General features: G+C 47.4%; 2 protein-coding genes across 5 annotated transcripts in view; one reads left to right on the top strand and one right to left on the bottom strand.

Annotated features, from left to right (window-relative positions):
- Positions 1 to 16,347, bottom strand: part of MRPL10 (mitochondrial ribosomal protein L10) — a 40,912-nt gene extending 24,565 nt beyond the window's left edge. The window contains exon 1 of one of the 3 annotated variants that reach the window (XM_063959647.1): positions 16,263 to 16,347. In XM_063959647.1, coding sequence (XP_063815717.1) covers positions 16,263 to 16,347 — 85 coding nt within the window. Of the gene's footprint in view, positions 1 to 15,827; positions 15,906 to 16,071; positions 16,194 to 16,262 lie in introns of those variants that run through there. The other 2 variants (XM_063959646.1, XM_063959648.1) reach the window with 2 other exon arrangements.
- A 1-nt stretch (position 16,348) lies between these two features.
- Positions 16,349 to 20,096, top strand: part of LRRC46 (leucine rich repeat containing 46) — a 67,444-nt gene continuing 63,696 nt past the window's right edge. The window contains exons 1-2 of one of the 2 annotated variants that reach the window (XM_063959643.1): positions 16,349 to 16,438; positions 16,522 to 16,618. In XM_063959643.1, coding sequence (XP_063815713.1) covers positions 16,429 to 16,438; positions 16,522 to 16,618 — 107 coding nt within the window. In that variant the 5' untranslated portion in view covers positions 16,349 to 16,428. The other variant, XM_063959642.1, reaches the window with a different exon arrangement.

Here is a 20,096-nt window from a genome sequence, read left to right as displayed (position 1 = left end):
TAAAGTTTTACTGTCACGGTGTGTGTGTCCTGTTTTTATTTGGGTATTTTTTTCCCAGTAGTACTACAGGTACCAGCGGGCCCGTTTTTCTCCCGCATGCTGGTACTTGTGGTTCTCCAAGTACCAGCTTGCGGGGGAGGCTTGCTGGGACTTGTAGTACTGCTGGAAAAAACAATATTCTTTTCATTATCACAAAAGGCTATCAGCCCCCCCATCCGCAGCCCATTGGATGGGGGGGAACAGCCTCGGGCTTCACCCCTGGCCCTTGGGTGGCTGGGGGGGGGGACCCCTTGATTGAAGGGGTCCCCACTCCCCCAGGGTACCCCGGCCAGGGGTGACTAGTTGGATATTTAATGCCACGGCCGCAGGGCACGGCATAAAAGTGACCCCCGGCTGTGGCATTATCTGTCCAGCTAGTGGAGCCCGATGCTGGTGTGAAAAATACGGGGGACCCCTGCTCGTTTTGTCCCCCATATTTTTTGCACCAGCACCAGGCGCAGAGCCCAGTGCTGGTTTTAAAAATACGGGGGATCCCGTCAATTTTTTCCCCGCATTTTTAGAACCAGGACCAGCTCGAAGAGCCCGAGGCTGGTTATGCTTTGGAGGGGGGACCCCACGCCATTTTTTTAAAGGATTTTACCGTTCCAGCAATAAAAAAAAAATAAAAAAAAAATAATATTTTAAAAAATATATGAATATTTGTGCCTCCAAAAAAAAAAAAAAAAAAAAAGTACCTAATCCCTTCTAATATAAATAGATATGCTATTCCTAAAAAAAAAAAACACCAAAAAAAAACATGTTTAAATTTTTTTTTATTGTTTTCACCCTCCAAAGTGTGGCGGATTGAAAATGACGAATTTGCTGTCTAAAAGCACTGCTGTCGAATTTCCAAACTTGAATTGAATATGCTTTTGTCGAATTGCAGCACTTGTATCATTGCAGAAAAGTCGAATTTGCAAAAATTCGAATTTCAAAAAGTCGATTTTTGAAAGTCCGTTTTTTGGTCGGAAAGCACTGAATTGCATTGGCGAATTTTTTTTTTGGGCGAAAATGACTCGAAATTCGACAATTTCGGGAATTCGACCGCAATTGCATATACCCCTATATCTTGTATGGACAAGATCTTAAGGTTCTCATCCTACCTATCTAATCATTCTTTCAGTGTTCTCTTCTCTGATTCCACCTCCTTTTCACAGCCTATATCAGTAGGAGTACCACAAGGCTCAGTCTTAGGCCCCCTGCGTTTCTCAATCTATACCTCACCTCTTGGCAAACTAATCAGCTCTTTCATATTTCAGTGTCACCTGTATGCGGATGATACTCAAATATACCTATTCACTGCAGATTTGTCACCATCTGTATTGGTCCACGTCACTGAATGCCTTTCTGTCATTTCATCTTCAAACTTAATATTTACAAAAATAAGAATTTACTCACCGGTAATTCTATTTCTCGTAGTCCGTAGTGGATGCTGGGAACTCCGTAAGGACCATGGGGGATAGCGGGCTCCGAAGGAGGCTGGGCACTCTAGAAAGATTTATGACTACCTGGTGTGCACTGGCCCCTCCCACTATGACCCTCCTCCAAGCCTCAGTTAGGACACCGTGCCCGGACGAGCAGACATAATAAGGAAGGATTTAGAATCCCGGGTAAGACTCTTACCAGCCACACCAATCACACCGTACAACTCGTGATACTATATCCAGTTTGACAGTATGAAAACAACTGAGCCTCTCAACAGATGGCTCAACAATAACCCTTTAGTTAACAATAACTATTTACAAGTATTGCAGACAATCCGCACTTGGGATGGGCGCCCAGCATCCACTACGGACTACGAGAAATAGAATTACCGGTGAGTAAATTCTTATTTTCTCTAACGTCCTAGTGGATGCTGGGAACTCCGTAAGGACCATGGGGATTATACCAAAGCTCCCAAACGGGCGGGAGAAGTGCGGATGACTCTGTAGCACCGAATGAGAGAACTCCAGGTCCTCCTCAGCCAGGGTATCAAATTTGTAGAATTTTGCAAACGTATTTGCCCCTGACCAAGTAGCTGCTCGGCAAAGTTGTAAAGCCGAGACCCCTCGGGCAGCCGCCCAAGATGAGCCCACCTTCCTTGTGGAATGGGCCTTTACAGATTTTGGCTGTGGTATGCCTGCCACAGAATGTGCAAGCTGAATTGTACTACAAATCCAGCGAGCAATAGACTGCTTAGAAGCAGGAGCACCCAGCTTGTTAGGTGCATATAGGATAAACAGCGAGTCAGATTTTCTGACTCCAGCCGTCCTGGAAACATATATTTTCAGGGCCCTGACAACGTCTAGCAACTTGGAGTCCTCCAATTCACTAGTAGCCGCCGGCACCACAATAGGCTGGTTCAGGTGAAACGCTGACACCACCTTAGGGAGAAATTGGGGACGAGTCCGCAACTCTGCCCTATCCATATGGAAAATCAGATAAGGGCTTTTACATAATAAAGCCGCCAATTCTGACACTCGCCTGGCTGAAGCCAAGGCTAATAACATGACCACTTTCCACGTGAGATATTTCAGATCCACGGTTTTAAGTGGCTCAAACCAATGTGATTTTAAGAAACTCAACATCACGTTGAGATCCCAAGGTGCCACTGGAGGCACAAACGGGGGCTGAATATGCAGCACTCCTTTTACAAAAGTCTGAACTTCAGGTACTGAAGCTAGTTCTTTTTGAAAGAAAATCGACAGAGCCGAGATCTGTACTTTAATGGAGCCTAGTTTTAGGCCCATATCCACTCCTGCTTGCAGGAAATGCAGAAATCGACCTAGTTGAAATTCCTCTGTTGGGGCCTTATTGGCCTCGCACCATGCAACATATTTTCGCCATATACGGTGATAATGCGTTGCCGTAACATCTTTCCTGGCCTTAATAAGCGTAGGAATGACTTCTTCCGGAATACCCTTTTCCTTCAGGATCTGGTGTTCAACCGCCATGCCGTCAAACGCAGCCGCGGTAAGTCTTGGAACAGACAGGGCCCCTGCTGTATCAGGTCCTGTCTGAGCGGTAGAGGCCACGGGTCCTCTGAGAGCATCTCTTGAAGTTCCGGGTACCACGCTCGCCTTGGCCAATCCGGAACCACGAGAATTGTGTTTACTCCTCGCTTTCTTATTATTCTCAATACCTTTGGTATGAGAGGCAGAGGAGGGAACACATAAACCGACTGGTACACCCACGGTGTCACTAGAGCGTCTACAGCTATCGCCTGAGGGTCCCTTGACCTGGCGCAATATCTTTTCAACTTTTTGTTGAGGCGGGACGCCATCATGTCCACCTGTGGTTTTTCCCAACGGTTTACCAGCATCTGGAAGACTTCTGGATGAAGTCCCCACTCTCCCGGGTGGAGGTCGTGTCTGCTGAGGAAGTCTGCTTCCCAGTTGTCCACTCCCGGAATGAACACTGCTGACAGTGCTAGTACATGATTCTCCGCCCATCGGAGAATTCTTGTGGCTTCTGCCATCGCCATCCTGCTTCTTGTGCCGCCCTGTCGATTTACATGGGCGACTGCCGTGATGTTGTCTGACTGGATCAGCACCGGCTGGTGTAGGAGCAGGGATTTTGCTTGACTTAGGGCATTGTAGATGGCCCTTAGTTCCAGAATATTTATGTGAAGGGAAGTCTCCTGACTCGACCATAGTCCTTGGAAGTTTCTTCCCTGTGTGACTGCCCCCCAGCCTCGAAGGCTGGCATCCGTGGTCACCAGGACCCAGTCCTGTATGCCGAACCTGCGGCCCTCTAGAAGATGGGCTCTCTGCAGCCACCACAGTAGAGACACCCTGGTTCTTGGAGACAGGGTTATTAATCGATGCATCTGAAGATGCGATCCGGACCACTGGTCCAACAGGTCCCACTGAAAGATTCTGGCATGGAACCTGCCGAAGGGAATTGCTTCGTAAGAAGCCACCATCTTTCCCAGGACCCGCGTGCAGCGATGCACTGATACCTGTTTTGGTTTCAGGAGGTCTCTGACTAGAGATGACAACTCCCTGGCTTTCTCCTCCGGGAGAAACACTTTTCTCTGGACTGTATCCAGAATCATACCCAGGAACAGTAGCCGTGTCGTCGGAACCAGCTGTGACTTTGGGATATTCAGAATCCAGCCGTGCTGGTGCAGCACTTCCTGAGATAGTGCTACTCCCCAGAGCCGGCCCTAACCAATATGATGCCCTAGGCAAGATTTTGGCTGGTGCCCCCTAGCACCGCCGCTAGTTCTGCAGGAGATGCCTGGCATGAGTCAGTGGCAGCTCTGCTAATGTCAGGCGCCTTTTGTTTATAATCTTATTTGCATTACTATGTGGCTAGGATGCACAAGCAGCTTCTGCTGATTAAAATGATATGCAGCATGCCTATATTCTGTGTGTGACTGCGGCTATATCTGCATATGAAATGCTACATTACAGTGATTTCCAGGAGTACACTGCAACGTAGCATTTTGTATGCAGATACAGCCGCAGTCACACACAGAATATAGGCATGCCGCATATCATTTTAATCAGCAGAAGCTGCTGGTGCCCCTAAGCATACCAAATGCCCTAGGCAATTGCCTAGTTTGCCTATGCCTAAGGCCGGCTCTGCTACTCCCAACAACAACTGTTCCTTGGACCTCGCTTTTATTAGGAGATCGTCCAAGTACGGGATAATTAAAACTCCCTTTCTTCGAAGGAGTATCATCATTTCCGCCATAACCTTGGTAAATACCCTCGGTGCCGTGGACAGTCCAAACGGCAGCGTCTGGAATTGGTAATGGCAATCCTGTACCACAAATCTGAGGTACTCCTGGTGAGGATGGTAAATGGGGACATGCAAGTAAGCATCCTTGATGTCCAGGGATACCATGTAATCCCCCTCGTCCAGGCTTGCAATAACCGCCCTGAGCGATTCCATCTTGAACTTGAATTTCTTTATGTATGTGTTCAAGGATTTCAAATTGAGAATGGGTCTCACCGAACCGTCCGGTTTCGGTACCACAAATAGTGTGGAATAATAACCCCGGCCTTGTTGAAGTAGGGGTACCTTGATTATCACCTGCTGGGAATACAGCTTGTGAATTGCCGCTAGCACCGCCTCCCTGTCTGAGGGAGCAATCGGCAAGGCAGATTTTAGGAACCGGTAGGGTGGGGACGCCTCGAATTTCAGCTTGTACCCCTGAGATACTATTTGCAGGATCCAGGGATCCACCTGTGAGCGAACCCACTGATCGCTGAAATTTTTGAGGCGACCCCCCACCGTACCTGGCTCCGTTTCTGGGTCCGAAAGGACTGAACCTGATAAAACGGCGCCTTCTTAGGCTGTGAGGGGACATGGGGTAAAAATGCTGACTTCCCAGCCGTTGCTGTGGAAACTAGGTCCGAGAGACCATCCCCAAATAGTTCCTCACCCTTATATGGTAACACTTCCATGTGCTTTTTTGAATCTGCATCTCCTGTCCACTGGCGAGTCCATAAGCCTCTCCTAGCAGAAATGGACAATGCACTTACTTTAGATGCCAGTCGGCAGATTTCCCTCTGTGCATCTCTCATATATAAGATTGAGTCTTTTATATGGTCTATGGTTAACAGGATCGTATCTCTGTCTAATGTGTCAATATTTTCTGACAGTTTATCTGACCATGCAGCGGCAGCACTGCACATCCAAGCTGACGCAATAGCTGGCCTAAGTATAATGCCTGTGTGTGTATATACAGACTTCAGGATCGCCTCCTGCTTTCTATCAGCAGGTTCCTTGAGGGCGGCCGTATCCGGAGACGGTAGTGCCACCTTTTTAGACAAACGTGTGAGCGCTTTATCCACTCTAGGGGGTGTTTCCCAACGTGACCTATCCTCTAGCGGGAAAGGGAACGCCATTAGTACCTTCTTAGGAAATACCAATTTTTTATCAGGGAAAGCCCACACTTCTTCACACACTTCATTTAATTCATCTGATGGGGGAAAAACTACGGGTAGTTTTCTCTATCGTCCTAGTGGATGCTGGGGTTCCTGAAAGGACCATGGGGAATAGCGGCTCCGCAGGAGACAGGGCACAAAAGTAAAGCTTTCCGATCAGGTGGTGTGCACTGGCTCCTCCCCGTATGACCCTCCTCCAAGCCAGTTAGATTTTTGTGCCCGGCCGAGAAGGGTGCAATCTAGGTGGCTCTCCTAAAGAGCTGCTTAGAAAAGTTTAGCTTAGGTTTTTTATTTTACAGTGAGTCCTGCTGGCAACAGGATCACTGCAACGAGGGACTTAGGGGAGAAGAAGTGAACTCACCTGCGTGCAGGATGGATTGGCTTCTTGGCTACTGGACATCAGCTCCAGAGGGACGATCACAGGTACAGCCTGGATGGTCACCGGAGCCTTGCCGCCGGCCCCCTTGCAGATGCTGAAGTAAGAAGAGGTCCAGAATCGGCGGCAGAAGACTCCTCAGTCTTCTAAAGGTAGCGCACAGCACTGCAGCTGTGCGCCATTTTCCTCTCAGCACACTTCACACGGCAGTCACTGAGGGTGCAGGGCGCTGGGAGGGGGGCGCCCTGGGAGGCAAATGAATACCTATTTTGGCTAAAAATACCTCACATATAGCCTCCGGAGGCTATATGGAGATATTTAACCCCTGCCAGAATCCGTTAAGAGCGGGAGACGAGGCCGCCGAAAAAGGGGCGGGGCCTATCTTCTCAGCACACAGCGCCATTTTCCCTCACAGAAAGGCTGGAGGGAAGGCTCCCAGGCTCTCCCCTGCACTGCACTACAGAAACAGGGTTAAAACAGAGAGGGGGGGCACTAAATTGGCGTTAGAAATATATAAAAAAGATGCTATAAGGGAAAACACTTATATAAGGTTGTCCCTATATAATTATAGCGTTTTTGGTGTGTGCTGGTAAACTCTCCCTCTGTCTCTCCAAAGGGCTAGTGGGTCCTGTCCTCTATCAGAGCATTCCCTGTGTGTGTGCTGTGTGTCGGTACGTGTGTGTCGACATGTATGAGGACGATGTTGGTGAGGAGGCGGAGCAATTGCCTGTAATGGTGATGTCACTCTCTAGGGAGTCGACACCGGAATGGATGGCTTATTTAGGAAATTACGTGATAATGTCAACACGCTGCAAGGTCGGTTGACGACATGAGACGGCCGACAAACAATTAGTACCGGTCCAGACGTCTCAAAAACACCGTCAGGGGTTTTAAAACGCCCGTTTACTTTAGTCGGTCGACACAGACACAGACAGGGACACTGAATCCAGTGTTGACGGTGAATAAACAAACGTATTCCTTATTAGGGCCACACGTTAAAGGCAATGAAGGAGGTGTTACATATTTCTGATACTACAAGTACCACAAAAGAGGGTATTATGTGGGATGTGAAAAAACTACCGTAGTTTTTCCTGAATCAGATAAATTAAATAAAGTGTGTGATGATGCGTGGGTTCCCCCCGATAGAAAATTATGGGCGGTATACCCTTTCCCGCCAGAAGTTAGGGCGCGTTGGGAAACACCCCTTAGGGTGGATAAGGCGCTCACACGCTTATCAAAACAAGTGGCGGTACCGTCTATAGATAGGGCCGTCCTCAAGGACCAGCTGACAGGAGGCTGGAAAATATCATAAAAAGTATATACACACATACTGGTGTTATACTGCGACCAGCGATCGCCTCAGCCTGGATGTGCAGAGCTGGGGTGGCTTGGTCGGATTCCCTGACTAAAAATATTGATACCCTTGACAGGGACAGTATTTTATTGACTATAGAGCATTTAAAGGATGCATTTCTATATATGCAAGATGCACAGAGGGATATTTGCACTCTGGCATCAAGAGTAAATGCGATGTCCATATCTGCCAGAAGATGTTATGGACACGACAGTGGTCAGGTGATGCAGATTCCAAACGGCACAAAGGTGTATTGCCGTATAAAGGAAGAGGAGTTATTTGGGGTCGGTCCATCGGACCTGGTGGCCACGGCAACTGCTGGAAAATCCGCCGTTTTTACCCTAAGTCACATCTCTGCAGAAAAAGACACCGTCTTTTCAGCCTCAGTCCTTTCGTCCCTATAAGATCATATCTGCCCAGGGATAGAGGAAAGGGAAGAAGACTGCAGCAGGCAGCCCATTCCCAGGAACAGAAGCGTTCCACCGCTTCTGACAAGTTCTCAGCATGGCGCTGAGACCGTACAGGACCCCTGGATCCTACAAGTAGTATCCCAGGGGTACAGATTGGAATGTCGAGACGTTTCCCCTTCGCAGGCTCCTGAAGTCTGCTTTACCAAGGTCTCCCTCCGACAAGGAGGCAGTATGGGAAAAAATTCACAAGCTGTATTCCCAGCAGGTGACAATTAAATTACCCCTCCTACTACAAGAAAAGGGGTATTATTCCACACTATATTGTGGTACTGAAGCCAGAAGGCTAGGTGAGACTTATTCTAAAAAATTTTTTGAACACTTACAAAGGTTCAAATCAAGATGGAGTCACTCAGAGCAGTGATAACGAACCAGGAAGAAGGGGACTATATAGTGTCCCGGGACATCAGGGATGCTTACCTCTATGTCCCAAATTTGCCCTTCTCACTAAGGGTACCTCAGGTTCGTGGTGCAGAACTGTCACTATCAGTTTCAGACGCTGCCGTTTGGATTGTCCACGGCACCCCGGGTCTTTACCAAGGTAATGGCCGAAATGATGATTCTTCTTCGAAGAAAAGGCGTCTTAATTATCCCTTACTTGGACGATCTCCTGATAAGGGCATAGTCCAGGGAACAGTTGGAGGTCGGAGTAGCACTATCTCGGATACTGCTACAACAGCACGGGTGGATTCTAAATATTCCAAAATCGCAGCTGATCCCGACGACACGTCTGCTGTGCCTAGGGATGATTCTGGACACAGTCCAGAAAAAGGTGTTTCTCCCGGAAGAGAAAGCCAGGGAGTTATCCGAGCTAGTCAGGAACCTCCTAAAAACAGTGCATCATTGCACAAGGGTCCTGGTAAAAATGGTGGCTTCCTACGAAGCAATTCCATTCGGTAGATTTCACGCAAGAACTTTTCAGTGGGATCTGCTGGACAAATGGTCCGGATCGCATCTTCAGATGCATCAGCGGATAACCCTATATCCAAGGACAAGGGTGTCTCTCCTGTGGTGGTTATAGAGTGCTCATCTTCTAGAGGGCCGCAGATTCGGCATTCAGGATTGGATGCTGGTGACCACGGAGCCCAGCCCGAGAGGCTGGGGAGCAGTCACACAAGGAAAAAATTTCCAGGGAGTGTGATCAAGTCTGGAGACTTTTCTCCACATAAATATACTGGAGCTAAGGGTATATTTATAATGCTCTAAGCTTAGCAAGACCTCTGCTTCAAGGTCAGCCGGTATTGATCCAGTGGGAAAAACATCACGGCAGTCGCCCACGTAAACAGACAGTGCGACACAAGAAGCAGGAGGGCAATGGCAAAAACTGCAAGGACTTTTCGCTGGGCGGAAAATCATGTGATAGCACTGTCAGCAGTGTTTCATCCCGGGAATGGAAACTGGGAAGCAGACTTCCTCAGCAGGCACGACCTCCACCCGGGAGAGTGGAAACTTCATCGGGAAGTTTTTTCCACATGATTGTAAACCGTTGGGAAATACCAAAGGTGGACATGATGGCGTCCCGTCTGAACAAAAATCGGGACAGGTATTGCGCCAGGTCAAGAGACCCTCAGGCAATAGCTGTGGACGTTCTGGTAACACCGTGGGTGTACCAGTCGGTGTATGTGTTCCCTCCTCTGCTTCTCATACCTAAGGTGCTGAGAATTATAAGACGTAGAGGAGTAAGAACTATACTCATGGCTCCGGATTGGCCAAGAAGGACTTGGTACCCGGAACTTCAAGAGATGCTTACAGAGGTCTTATGGCCTCTGCCGCTAAGAAGGGACTTGCTTCAGCAAGTACCATGTCTGTTCCAAGACTTACCGCAGCTGCGTTTGTCGGCATGGCGGTGGAAAGCCGGATCCTAGGGGAAAAAGGCATTCCGGAAGAGGTCATTCCTACCCTGGTCAAAGCCAGAAAGGAGGTGACCGCACAACATTATCACCACATGTGGCGAAAATATGTTGCGTGGTGTGAGGCCAGGAAGGCCCCACAAAGAAATTTCAACTCGGTCGTTTCCTGCATTTCCTGCAAACAGGAGTGTCTATGGGCCTCAAATTGGGGTCCATTAAGGTTCAAATTTCGGCCCTGTCGATTTTCTTCCAGAAAGAATTGGCTTCAGTTCCTGAAGTCCAGAAGTTTGTCAAGGGAGTATTGCATATACAACCCCCTTTTGTGCCTCCAGTGGCACTGTGGGATCTCAACGTAGTTCTGGGATTCCTCAAATCACATTGGTTTAAAACCAGTCAAATCTGTGGATTTGAAGCATCTCACATGAAAAGTGACCATGCTCTTGGCCCTGGCCTGGACCAGGCGAGTGTCAAATTGGTGGTTTTTTCTCAAAAAAGCCCATATCTGTTTGTCCATTCGGACAGGGCAGAGCTGCGGACTCGTCCCCAGTTCTCTCCCTAAGGTGGTGTCAGTGTTTCACCTGAACCAGCTTATTGTGGTGCCTTGCACCTACTAGGGACTTGGAGGACTCCAAGTTGCTAGATGTTGTCAGGGCCCTGAAAATATGTTCCAGGACGGCTGGAGTCAGGAAAACTGACTTGCTGTTATCCTGTATGCACCCAACAAACTGGGTGCTCTTGTTTCTAAGCAGACTATTGCTAGTTGGATGTGTAATAAAATTCAGCTTGCACATTCTGTGGCAGGCCTGCCACAGCCAAAATATGTAAATGCCCATTCCACAAGGAAGGTGGGCTCATCTTGGGCGGCTGCCCGAGGGGTCTCGGCTTTACAACTTTGCCGAGCAGCTACTTGGTCAGGGGCAAACACGTTTGCTAAATTCTACAAATTTGATACCCTGGCTAAGGAGGACCTGGAGTTCTCTCATTCGGTGCTGCAGAGTCATCCGCACTCTCCCGCCCGTTTGGGAGCTTTGGTATAATCCCCATGGTCCTTTCAGGAACCCCAGCATCCACTAGGACGATAGAGAAAATAAGAATTTACTTACCGATAATTCTATTTCTCGGAGTCCGTAGTGGATGCTGGGCGCCCATCCCAAGTGCGGATTATCTGCAATACTTGTACATAGTTACAAAAATCGGGTTATTATTGTTGTGAGCCATCTTTTCAGAGGCTCCGCTGTTATCATACTGTTAACTGGGTTTAGATCACAAGTTGTACGGTGTGATTGGTGTGGCTGGTATGAGTCTTACCCGGGATTCAAAATTCCTCCCTTATTGTGTACGCTCGTCCGGGCACAGTACCTAACTGGCTTGGAGGAGGGTCATAGGGGGAGGAGCCAGTGCACACCACCTGATCGGAAAGCTTTACTTTTGTGCCCTGTCTCCTGCGGAGCCGCTATTCCCCATGGTCCTTTCAGGAACCCCAGCATCCACTACGGACTCCGAGAAATAGAATTATCGGTAAGTAAATTCTTATTTTTTTCTCTCCAAACATAATACCCTTTTTAGTGGTACCTGTAGTTATATCAGAAATGTTTAACACCTCTTTCATTGCCTCAATCATGCAGTGAATGGCCTTAGTGGGCATCAGGTTTGACTCATCGTCGTCGACACTGGTGTCAGTATCAGTGTCGACATCTGGGTCTGCTTGAGGTAGCGGGCGTTTTAGAGCCCCTGACGACCCATGCGACGCCTGGGCAGGCACGAGCTGAGAAGTCGGCTGTCCCACATTAGGCATGTCGTCGATTTTCTTATATAAGGAGTCTATACGTGCACTCATTACTTTCCATAAGCCCATCCACTCAGGTGTCTGCCCCGCAGGGGGTGACATCCCTTCTAAAGGCATCTGCTCTGCCTCCACATCATTATCCTCATCAAACATGTCGACACAGCCGTACCGACACACCGCACACACACAAGGAATGCTCCGAATGAGGACAGGACCCACAAAAGCCCTTTGGGGGGACAGAGTGAGAGTATGCCAGCACACACCAGAGCGCTATATAATGCAGGGACTAACTGAGTTATGTCCCCTATAGCTGCTTTTTATATTATATATATATATATTGCGCCCAAATTTAGTGCCCCCCCTCTCTGTTTTTACCCTGTTCTGTAGTGTAGACTGCAGGGGAGAGCCAGGGAGCTTCCTTCCAGCGGATCTGTGAAGGAGAAATGGCGCCAGTGTGTCTGAGGGAGATAGCTCCGCCCCTTTTCCGCGGCCTATTCTCCCGCTTTTTTCTGGATTCTGGCAGGGGTATTTACCACATATATAGCCTCTGGGGCTATATATTGTGGTATTTTTGCCAGCCAAGGTGTTTTTATTGCTGCTCAGGGCGCCCCCCCCCAAGCGCCCTGCACCCTCAGTGACCGGAGTGTGAAGTGTGCATGAGGAGCAATGGCGCACAGCTGCAGTGCTGTGCGCTACCTTGGTGAAGACTGATGTCTTCTGCCGCCGTTTTTCCGGACCTCTTCTTGCTTCTGGCTCTGTAAGGGGGACGGCGGCGCGGCTCCGGGACCGAACACCAAGGACTGGGCCTGCGGTCGATCCCTCTGGAGCTAATGGTGTCCAGTAGCCTAAGAAGCCCAATCCGGCTGCAAGCAGGCGAGTTCGCTTCTTCTCCCCTTAGTCCCTCGCTGCAGTGAGCCTGTTGCCAGCAGGTCTCACTGAAAATAAAAAACCTAAAACTATACTTTCTTTCTAAGGGCTCAGGAGAGCCCCTAGTGTGCATCCAACCTCGGCCGGGCACGAAATCTAACTGAGGCTTGGAGGAGGGTCATAGTGGGAGGGGCCAGTGCACACCAGGTAGTCATAAATCTTTCTAGAGTGCCCAGCCTCCTTCGGAGCCCGCTATCCCCCATGGTCCTTACGGAGTTCCCAGCATCCACTAGGACGTTAGAGAAACAGAATTAATTATATTTGGACTGGACAAAAGTAGTTACCAACCTGATATCTCTATCACTGTTGATAACTTGACAATCATCCCTACCCCACAAGCTCACTGCCTAGGTGTCATACATGACTCTGAACTGTCCTTTGTTCCCCACATTCAATCTGTCTCTAAATCATGTTACATGCATCAAAAAAACATATCTAAAATACGCCCTTATCTTACACAAGACACTGCAAGAACTAATCCATGCTCTCATCTCCCACATTAATCATTGCAATAGCCTCCGTATTGGTCTTACAAAAGACTCCCATCTTTACAATCCATTTTAGGTGCATCAGCAAGGCTGATCTTCCTCGCTAGATGTTCATCATCTGCTGATCCGCTCTGTCAGTCACTCCATTGGCTGCCTGTATTCTATCATATTCAATCTAAAACACTTTTACTTACATATAAGGCTATTAACCATACTACATCAATATACAGCTCTCCGCTTATCTTAAAATATCTCCCAACACGACCTCTTTGCTCTGCACAAGAGCTGTATTTCTCATCCACACTCATTACTCATTCCCATTAACGGTTGCAGGACTTCCTTCGGACTGCACACACTTTGTGGAATACTCTCCCCCACACAATAAAACTCTCCTCTAGTCTTCAACCTTCTAGTGTTTGATGAATACTCACCTCTTCAGGCAAGCTTATCAAATTCCAGGACTGCCAACATAACCTTCATAAATATTCATATGAAATTACATCCCCTCTGTACAGTCCACACATCCTCACATATGCAGGGATATCCAATTACCCGTGGTAATGATGATGCCCGGGGCTATTCTATTAGCCCTGATAAGCCGGAACAAGCTACAGCTTATCATGGGTTTTTGTTACTGCACCGAATGCCAGCTCCTGGTGCAGACAGGGTAGCGCTGACCTCCGGCTCTCCGGTAACATGACTGCTCCCCTGTCATATGACCACCGCCAGGTGTCAGGGGAAGAGGGGAATGCGGCGCTGCTCCTACTTCCCTGCCGGGGGTCACGGCGCTTAGTGCCGGACCCCAGCATCTTTACTACAGCCCAGCCTGCTGCTGCGCCGTGCATGGGACACTGACGGGTCACCACAGCTTATCAGGAATTTTGTTTCACCTGCCTCGGCCAGAAACGGCCCCGTTTTCTCTTTGTTTCTCACGAAAACACACAGGTTTCACTGTTTTTTAGGGGTGATCCTAATTGGATAGCCTGTAAAAAAAAACATTGGTGAAACACCGGAAAAAAGTGTGAACCGATGTTTTATCTCCTCTAATAGGATACCACCCATAGTATTTTCTTTTTCCTCAGTTTGACACAGATCTTTAGTCTGTGTGACCATATCATACAGCCCACAAAGAAACTGCAATCTGTCTGGACCATTATGCAATAGGTAGCACCAATCCTTGTGTATCAATGCCCATTTCCCAGAATACATAAGTTTTACAGGCAGCAGGGATCCTGGTTGTCATTATCCCGACAGCAGGATACGGGCCACCAGTATTCTGGCAGCGGGGCGAGCGCTATAAAGCCCCTTGAGGGCTCGCCTCTCTGTGTTTGCCACAGGTTATATTCTCCCGGGGGCCGCGCATCGTTCATCGTTGTTGCCTACACACTGAAAGATATGAACGATATCTTGTTCATTAATGAACGAGATTGTTCATATCTTTCAGTGGTATCGGCAAGCGTGTAATGCCTATGAGTTTTGTGATGTAGGCCATGCAACATTTTAGTTGCCCTTCTTTGTACACTCTCTAATGTATTTATATCCTCCTGGAGATATGGTCTTCAAAACTGGACACAGTATTCCAGAATCGTGAGGTTCCCTCTAACACGAATAGGAGGAGCCCAGAGTTTGAGGGGGCCGCTGTAGCCCTAAAAGTCTAACTAATGAGTATTATTGGGGGGGATCTCCCAACAGCAACATTGTCTCATACCACTCCGTATTTTTAAGGGTGTCTAATCCTCCTTTGAAAGTCTATGGGAAGGGTTGCCACATAAATTTCCCAAGTATTAAAAAAAATTTGAGGTCCATTTCTCTTTATCTAAAGTTGTTTCCAACCAAATCCATCTGAAAAATATTATGCAATAATTAGAGAAAGTGGATGGGGAAGGATCTATGTCTGTAAGAAAGTGTTATGGACCATTTTTTTTATTTTTATAAGTGGACATATTTAAAATGAAGAGCAGTATAAAAAATACCATAAAATGACATTGATATGTACAGGTAGTGTGAGGGGGCCATCGCTGTGCTCTAACACTACTGACCAGCACCAATGTGTAAATGTTCCATATATTGACAAAAAAGCACCATCATAGGTACTGTGAGAGTCTACACCAAAGGTACGTAATGTGTGGTACTCCAACTGCTGTGGAACTACACATCCCAGCTTGCCCTCCTAGTTTAGTTGTTATAGCATGCTAAAGGCCCATACACACTTGCTGATAAAATGAGCGACGTCGCTCATTTTCCCCCTTCCTGAGCGTCGCTCATTTTATCGGCAAGTGTGTATGCCGCCAGCGACGACCGATGCGCGGCCCCGCGGGTCGGCAACGATCGTCGCTGTCGCCAGTGCATGCATGATCGGGACTGTCGTCCACGACCTCCATGCAGGGCTGGCGGAGGCGTGACATCACTGTGCGATATGAGCGGTCATATCGCTTAGTGTGTACAGTTGGCCGCCGACCGGCCGGCCCGGGAGGGGAAGCATTAGATGACGTCGATCACAGAGCAACATCGTATAATGTGTATGTGTACGGACCTTAAAACTAAGTCAAGGCATGCTGGGATGTTTAGTTCCACAGCAGCTGGAGTAGCGGATGTTGCCTACACCTGGACTATACTGTGTACAGCATCAGTAAGAAACAGAGGGGGCACAAGGTTACATACCTCCCAACATGACCCTCTCCAAGAGGGACAGAACGCTCTGCTTCTGGACTTTTCTCTTAATGTATCATTGCCGGCACCTGTTTTGAACAGGTTAATGGATAAGAAAGGTGTTTCACCACAGGTGCTGGCAATCATAAATTAACAGGGAAGTCCAGGAGCAGAGCATTCTGTCCCTCCTGGAGAGGGCCATGTTGGGAGGTATGCTGTTATAACCGGAATCTGTAGGCGCAAATAAATGAATGACCTGGGAGAAAACGACACCACTGACGCGAGTGTAATATGCAGCATTGCATGGCGGAACTGTCATGGCTGTCACCCTGTTGGCAGACTGTCATACGAGGTCACATTTTACAATTAAGCCATGACGTAATACTTGTGCCAACGTTTCGGCTCACTGTGTTCCCGGGATGTTCCGGTACGGTCACGCGCTCTCACCTAGCTCCCGAGCCGCTCCTCTCACCAGGGCCGCCGTCATGCTCCCGGAAGTGAAGGTCACACCGGAGGCGCCGCACAGCATCATGGGAGCCGGTGGTATCCTAGCAACTGAGTGACGCGGGGAGAAGTGGAAGAAGCTTTGTCTTGTGTATAAAGTGTGTGTAAGATGGCAGGAGGTGGGTATGACACAAATACCAGGGCCCTTATGCAGAGGCTATGCTGTCACACACTTGTCTCACACCGTGTTCGTTTTCTATAGGAGACAAGGAGGACACACCGGTCCCAGGATCCATGCAGGTTGCCATAGTGAGGAGGAATTTAGACCCTTCTTTACAGTGCAATACACATGAGTCATTGTAAGTAGAAATATTGTTGATACAATGATAATGTCTGTCTTGCTCACTGCTTCATAATTTATTTCTTTATTGTAATTTTTTTCTTAATTGTACAGTGAGATCATAATTGGCAAATGATACTTATCTACTATTGAAAAAGCAACACCTGTGGCATAGGCCATATAACCGCTACATAAAGGGGATAAGGTGCAAATGTGGTGGGATACTATGTTTTCATCCCAGTTACCCAGAGGCAAGATAGAAGTTGCCCCCCACCCCCTCACAATGCTGACTCTTCGACTTTGTAAAACGAATTGCACCCCCATGACATTCCTATGAAAATGAATTGTATTGCATGACTCCTTACTCCCTATCCAGTTACAGCCCATTTCCATTTGCTCATGGATGCAGATAATTTACATTTCATGCACATCTCAGACTGTGATAAATGTGCGGTAGTGTAAAATATTGCTCATTAGAACTGTGATTGCGTGTGTTATATGTTATTTGAGTAAAATAAAGCAATTTGTGGTAAAAAAAAAAAAATCTATTATTACTAGTTATTTATATAGCGCACACATATTCCACAATGCTTTATAGAGATTATTTTGGTCATTCACATCAATCCCTGCACCATTGGAGTTTACACTCTATTGCCCAAATGTATTAAGCTTTAGCAAAAGATAAAGTAGAGACAGATAAAGAGTGATATTCCCTTTTACATGTACTGTACACACAAACACATTCACGCTAGGGTTAATTTTGTTGACAGACAACCTACCAGTATATATTTTTTGTATTGCGGGAGGAAAAACCAAAATTTAGGAGTGATTAACACCCCAGCTCCTGGCGCAAATATAATTGAGTATGTAGTTAATTTACTCAGTACACCAGCTGCACACACTAAAGGATTGGCAATATCCTCAGGGAAACACAAGAAAGAAGAAAAAAATAGTGTATTGCGCTTGATGCACTAATTATCTAAATAAATTAATAAATGAATAAATAGCACTCTATAGTTGTGTGTCTGTTTTACTTCAAATTAACACACATGGAACTTGCTTTCATAAAAACCAACTAGAATATTTTAATAACATTTCACATACATGAATCATATATACCAATATTGGATATATTAAAATTTGAAGTAAAACAGACACACAACTATAGAGTGCTATTTATTAATTTATTTAGATAATTAGTGCATCAAGCGCAATACACTAGTTTTTTCTTCTTTATTGCGGGAGGAAACCCACACAAGTACGAGGAGATTATACAAATTCCACACAGTTAGGGCCATGGTGGGACTCAAACCCATTACGTCAGTGTTTGTGAGGCAGTAATTCTAAATATTACACCATCCGTACTGCAAAAAAAATAAATATTTTATATATATTGCCATCTGGTTCAGAACCTGTGTCTGTCTTGTTCCTTCTGTAAGTGCTGTGATCTGGGCTCCTCCCACCCACGTCTAATGATACCACTGCACGATAGCATTTATTGAAGGTACACACAGTAGTCAAATACACAAGTCAGGAACTTCCAGTGCATCAGAGACAGTGCTGGGTCTGTGCTCTGTGTAGTACAAATGGATAGTTTGTGGGCAGTGGGCACAGTGTCAGTGGCCTGGGCTTGTCCCCACCCTCTCGTGGTAGACGCAGCAATTTACAGCGACAAATCCCAGATCTGTTTAGCCACCTCCCCGGTTACCTCCCAGGAATTCCACAGACCCGGGGGTATATTTACTAATATTCGTGTTTTTGCCATTTTTAAGGGTGTTTGAACTCAAGTGGTATCGGGTGCATTTTACTGCAACTTTTTGAATCCTGATACGGTCATTTACTAATCTGCCGAGTTTGCAACATTCGTCTTTTCCGATGTCGATGTGATTCGTAATGTCAGGCAGTGTTTTACGGGAGTGATGAGTAAAACACTGCCTGACAAAACACAAGGAATCCCGGCCGGATCTGTGAGATCCGTGCAGGGCTTCATTGTGCACCTTAAAAAAAATAAAGTGTTAAAATTAAAAAGAAAAATTGCGTGGGGTCCCCCCTCCTAAGCCAAACCAGCCTCAGGCTCTTTGAGCCGGTCCTGGTTGCAAAAATATGGGGAAAAATTGACAGGGGTTCCCCCATATTTGAACAACCAGCACCGGGCTCTGCGCCTGGTCCTGCTGCTAAAAATACGGGGGACAAAAAGCGTAGGGGTCCCCCGTATTTTTAAAACCAGCACCGGGCTCCACTAGTCCAAGTAGAATCAATGGGGTACCTGTGAATAAAATTATACTCACAAAAACCAAGTGTAGATCGGTCCTCTTCTGAGCTTGTAATCCACGTACTTGGCAAAAAACAAACCGAAAAACCCGAACCACGCACTGAAAGGGGTCCCATGTTTACACATGGGACCCCTTTCCCCGACTGCCGAGACCCCCCGTGACTCCTGTCACAGAGGGTCCCTTCAGCCAATCAGGGAGCGCCACGTCGTGGCACTCTCCTGATTGCCTGTGCGCTCCTGAGCTGTCAGTCAGGCTGCGCACGGCAGAGATACAATGTAGCGCATAGGCGCTACATTGTATCCAATGGTGAGAACTTTGCGGTCAGCGGTGAGGTTACTCGCGGTCAACCGCTGACCGCAAAGTGGACCAACCTTCGTGTGAACATAGGTAAGTATGTGTGAATGTAGGTGTACATGTATGTAATAAAGTTTTACTTTCAAGGTGTGTGAGTTCTGTTTTTATTTGGGTATTTTTTTTTGTAGTAGTACTACAGGTACCAGCGGGCCCGTTCCCCCCCCCCCCCCCCGCATGCTGGTACTTGTGGTTCTCCAAGTACCAGCTTACGGGGGAGGCTTGCTGGGACTTGTAGTACTGCTACAAAAAACAATATTCTTTTTTTTACACATGGCTATCAGCCCCCCATCCGCAGCCCTTGGATGGGGGACACAGCCTCGGGCTTCACCCCTGGCCCTTGGGTAGCTGGAGGGTACCCCGGCCAGGGGTGACTAGTTAGTGATTTAATGCCAGGGCCGCAGGGACCTATATAAAAGTGTCCCCCGGCTGTGGCATTATCTCTCTGACTAGTGGAGCCCGGTGCTGGTGTTAAAAATACGGGGGACCCCTACGCTTTTTGTCCCCCGTATTTTTAGCACCAGGACCAGGCGCAGAGCCCGGTGCTGGTTGTTCAAATATGGGGGAACCCCTATCAATTTTTTCCCCATATTTTTGCAACCAGGACCGGCTCAAAGAGCCCGAGGCTGGTTTGGCTTAGGAGGGGGGACCCCACGCAATTTTTTTTCCAAGTTTTTACAGTAAACGGACCCTTTCCCGTAGATAACCATGCACAGATCTCACTGATCCGTGCATGATTATCCAAACTCGCCAGGAAAAAGCAGGTCTATTTTTTTTTTTTTTTGCTGCTTTTTTTAACGAATTGCAAAAAAATACACCCGCACTTGAGCACTCAGAGACTAACACCCAAATACAAATGAATAGTGAATACCC

This window comes from Pseudophryne corroboree, chromosome 3 (assembly GCF_028390025.1).
Source record: "Pseudophryne corroboree isolate aPseCor3 chromosome 3, aPseCor3.hap2, whole genome shotgun sequence".
In the NCBI taxonomy this organism is placed as follows: domain Eukaryota; kingdom Metazoa; phylum Chordata; class Amphibia; order Anura; family Myobatrachidae; genus Pseudophryne; species Pseudophryne corroboree.
Note: the sequence above shows the minus strand (reverse complement) of the source record. Positions and strands in the feature narration are given on the sequence as shown.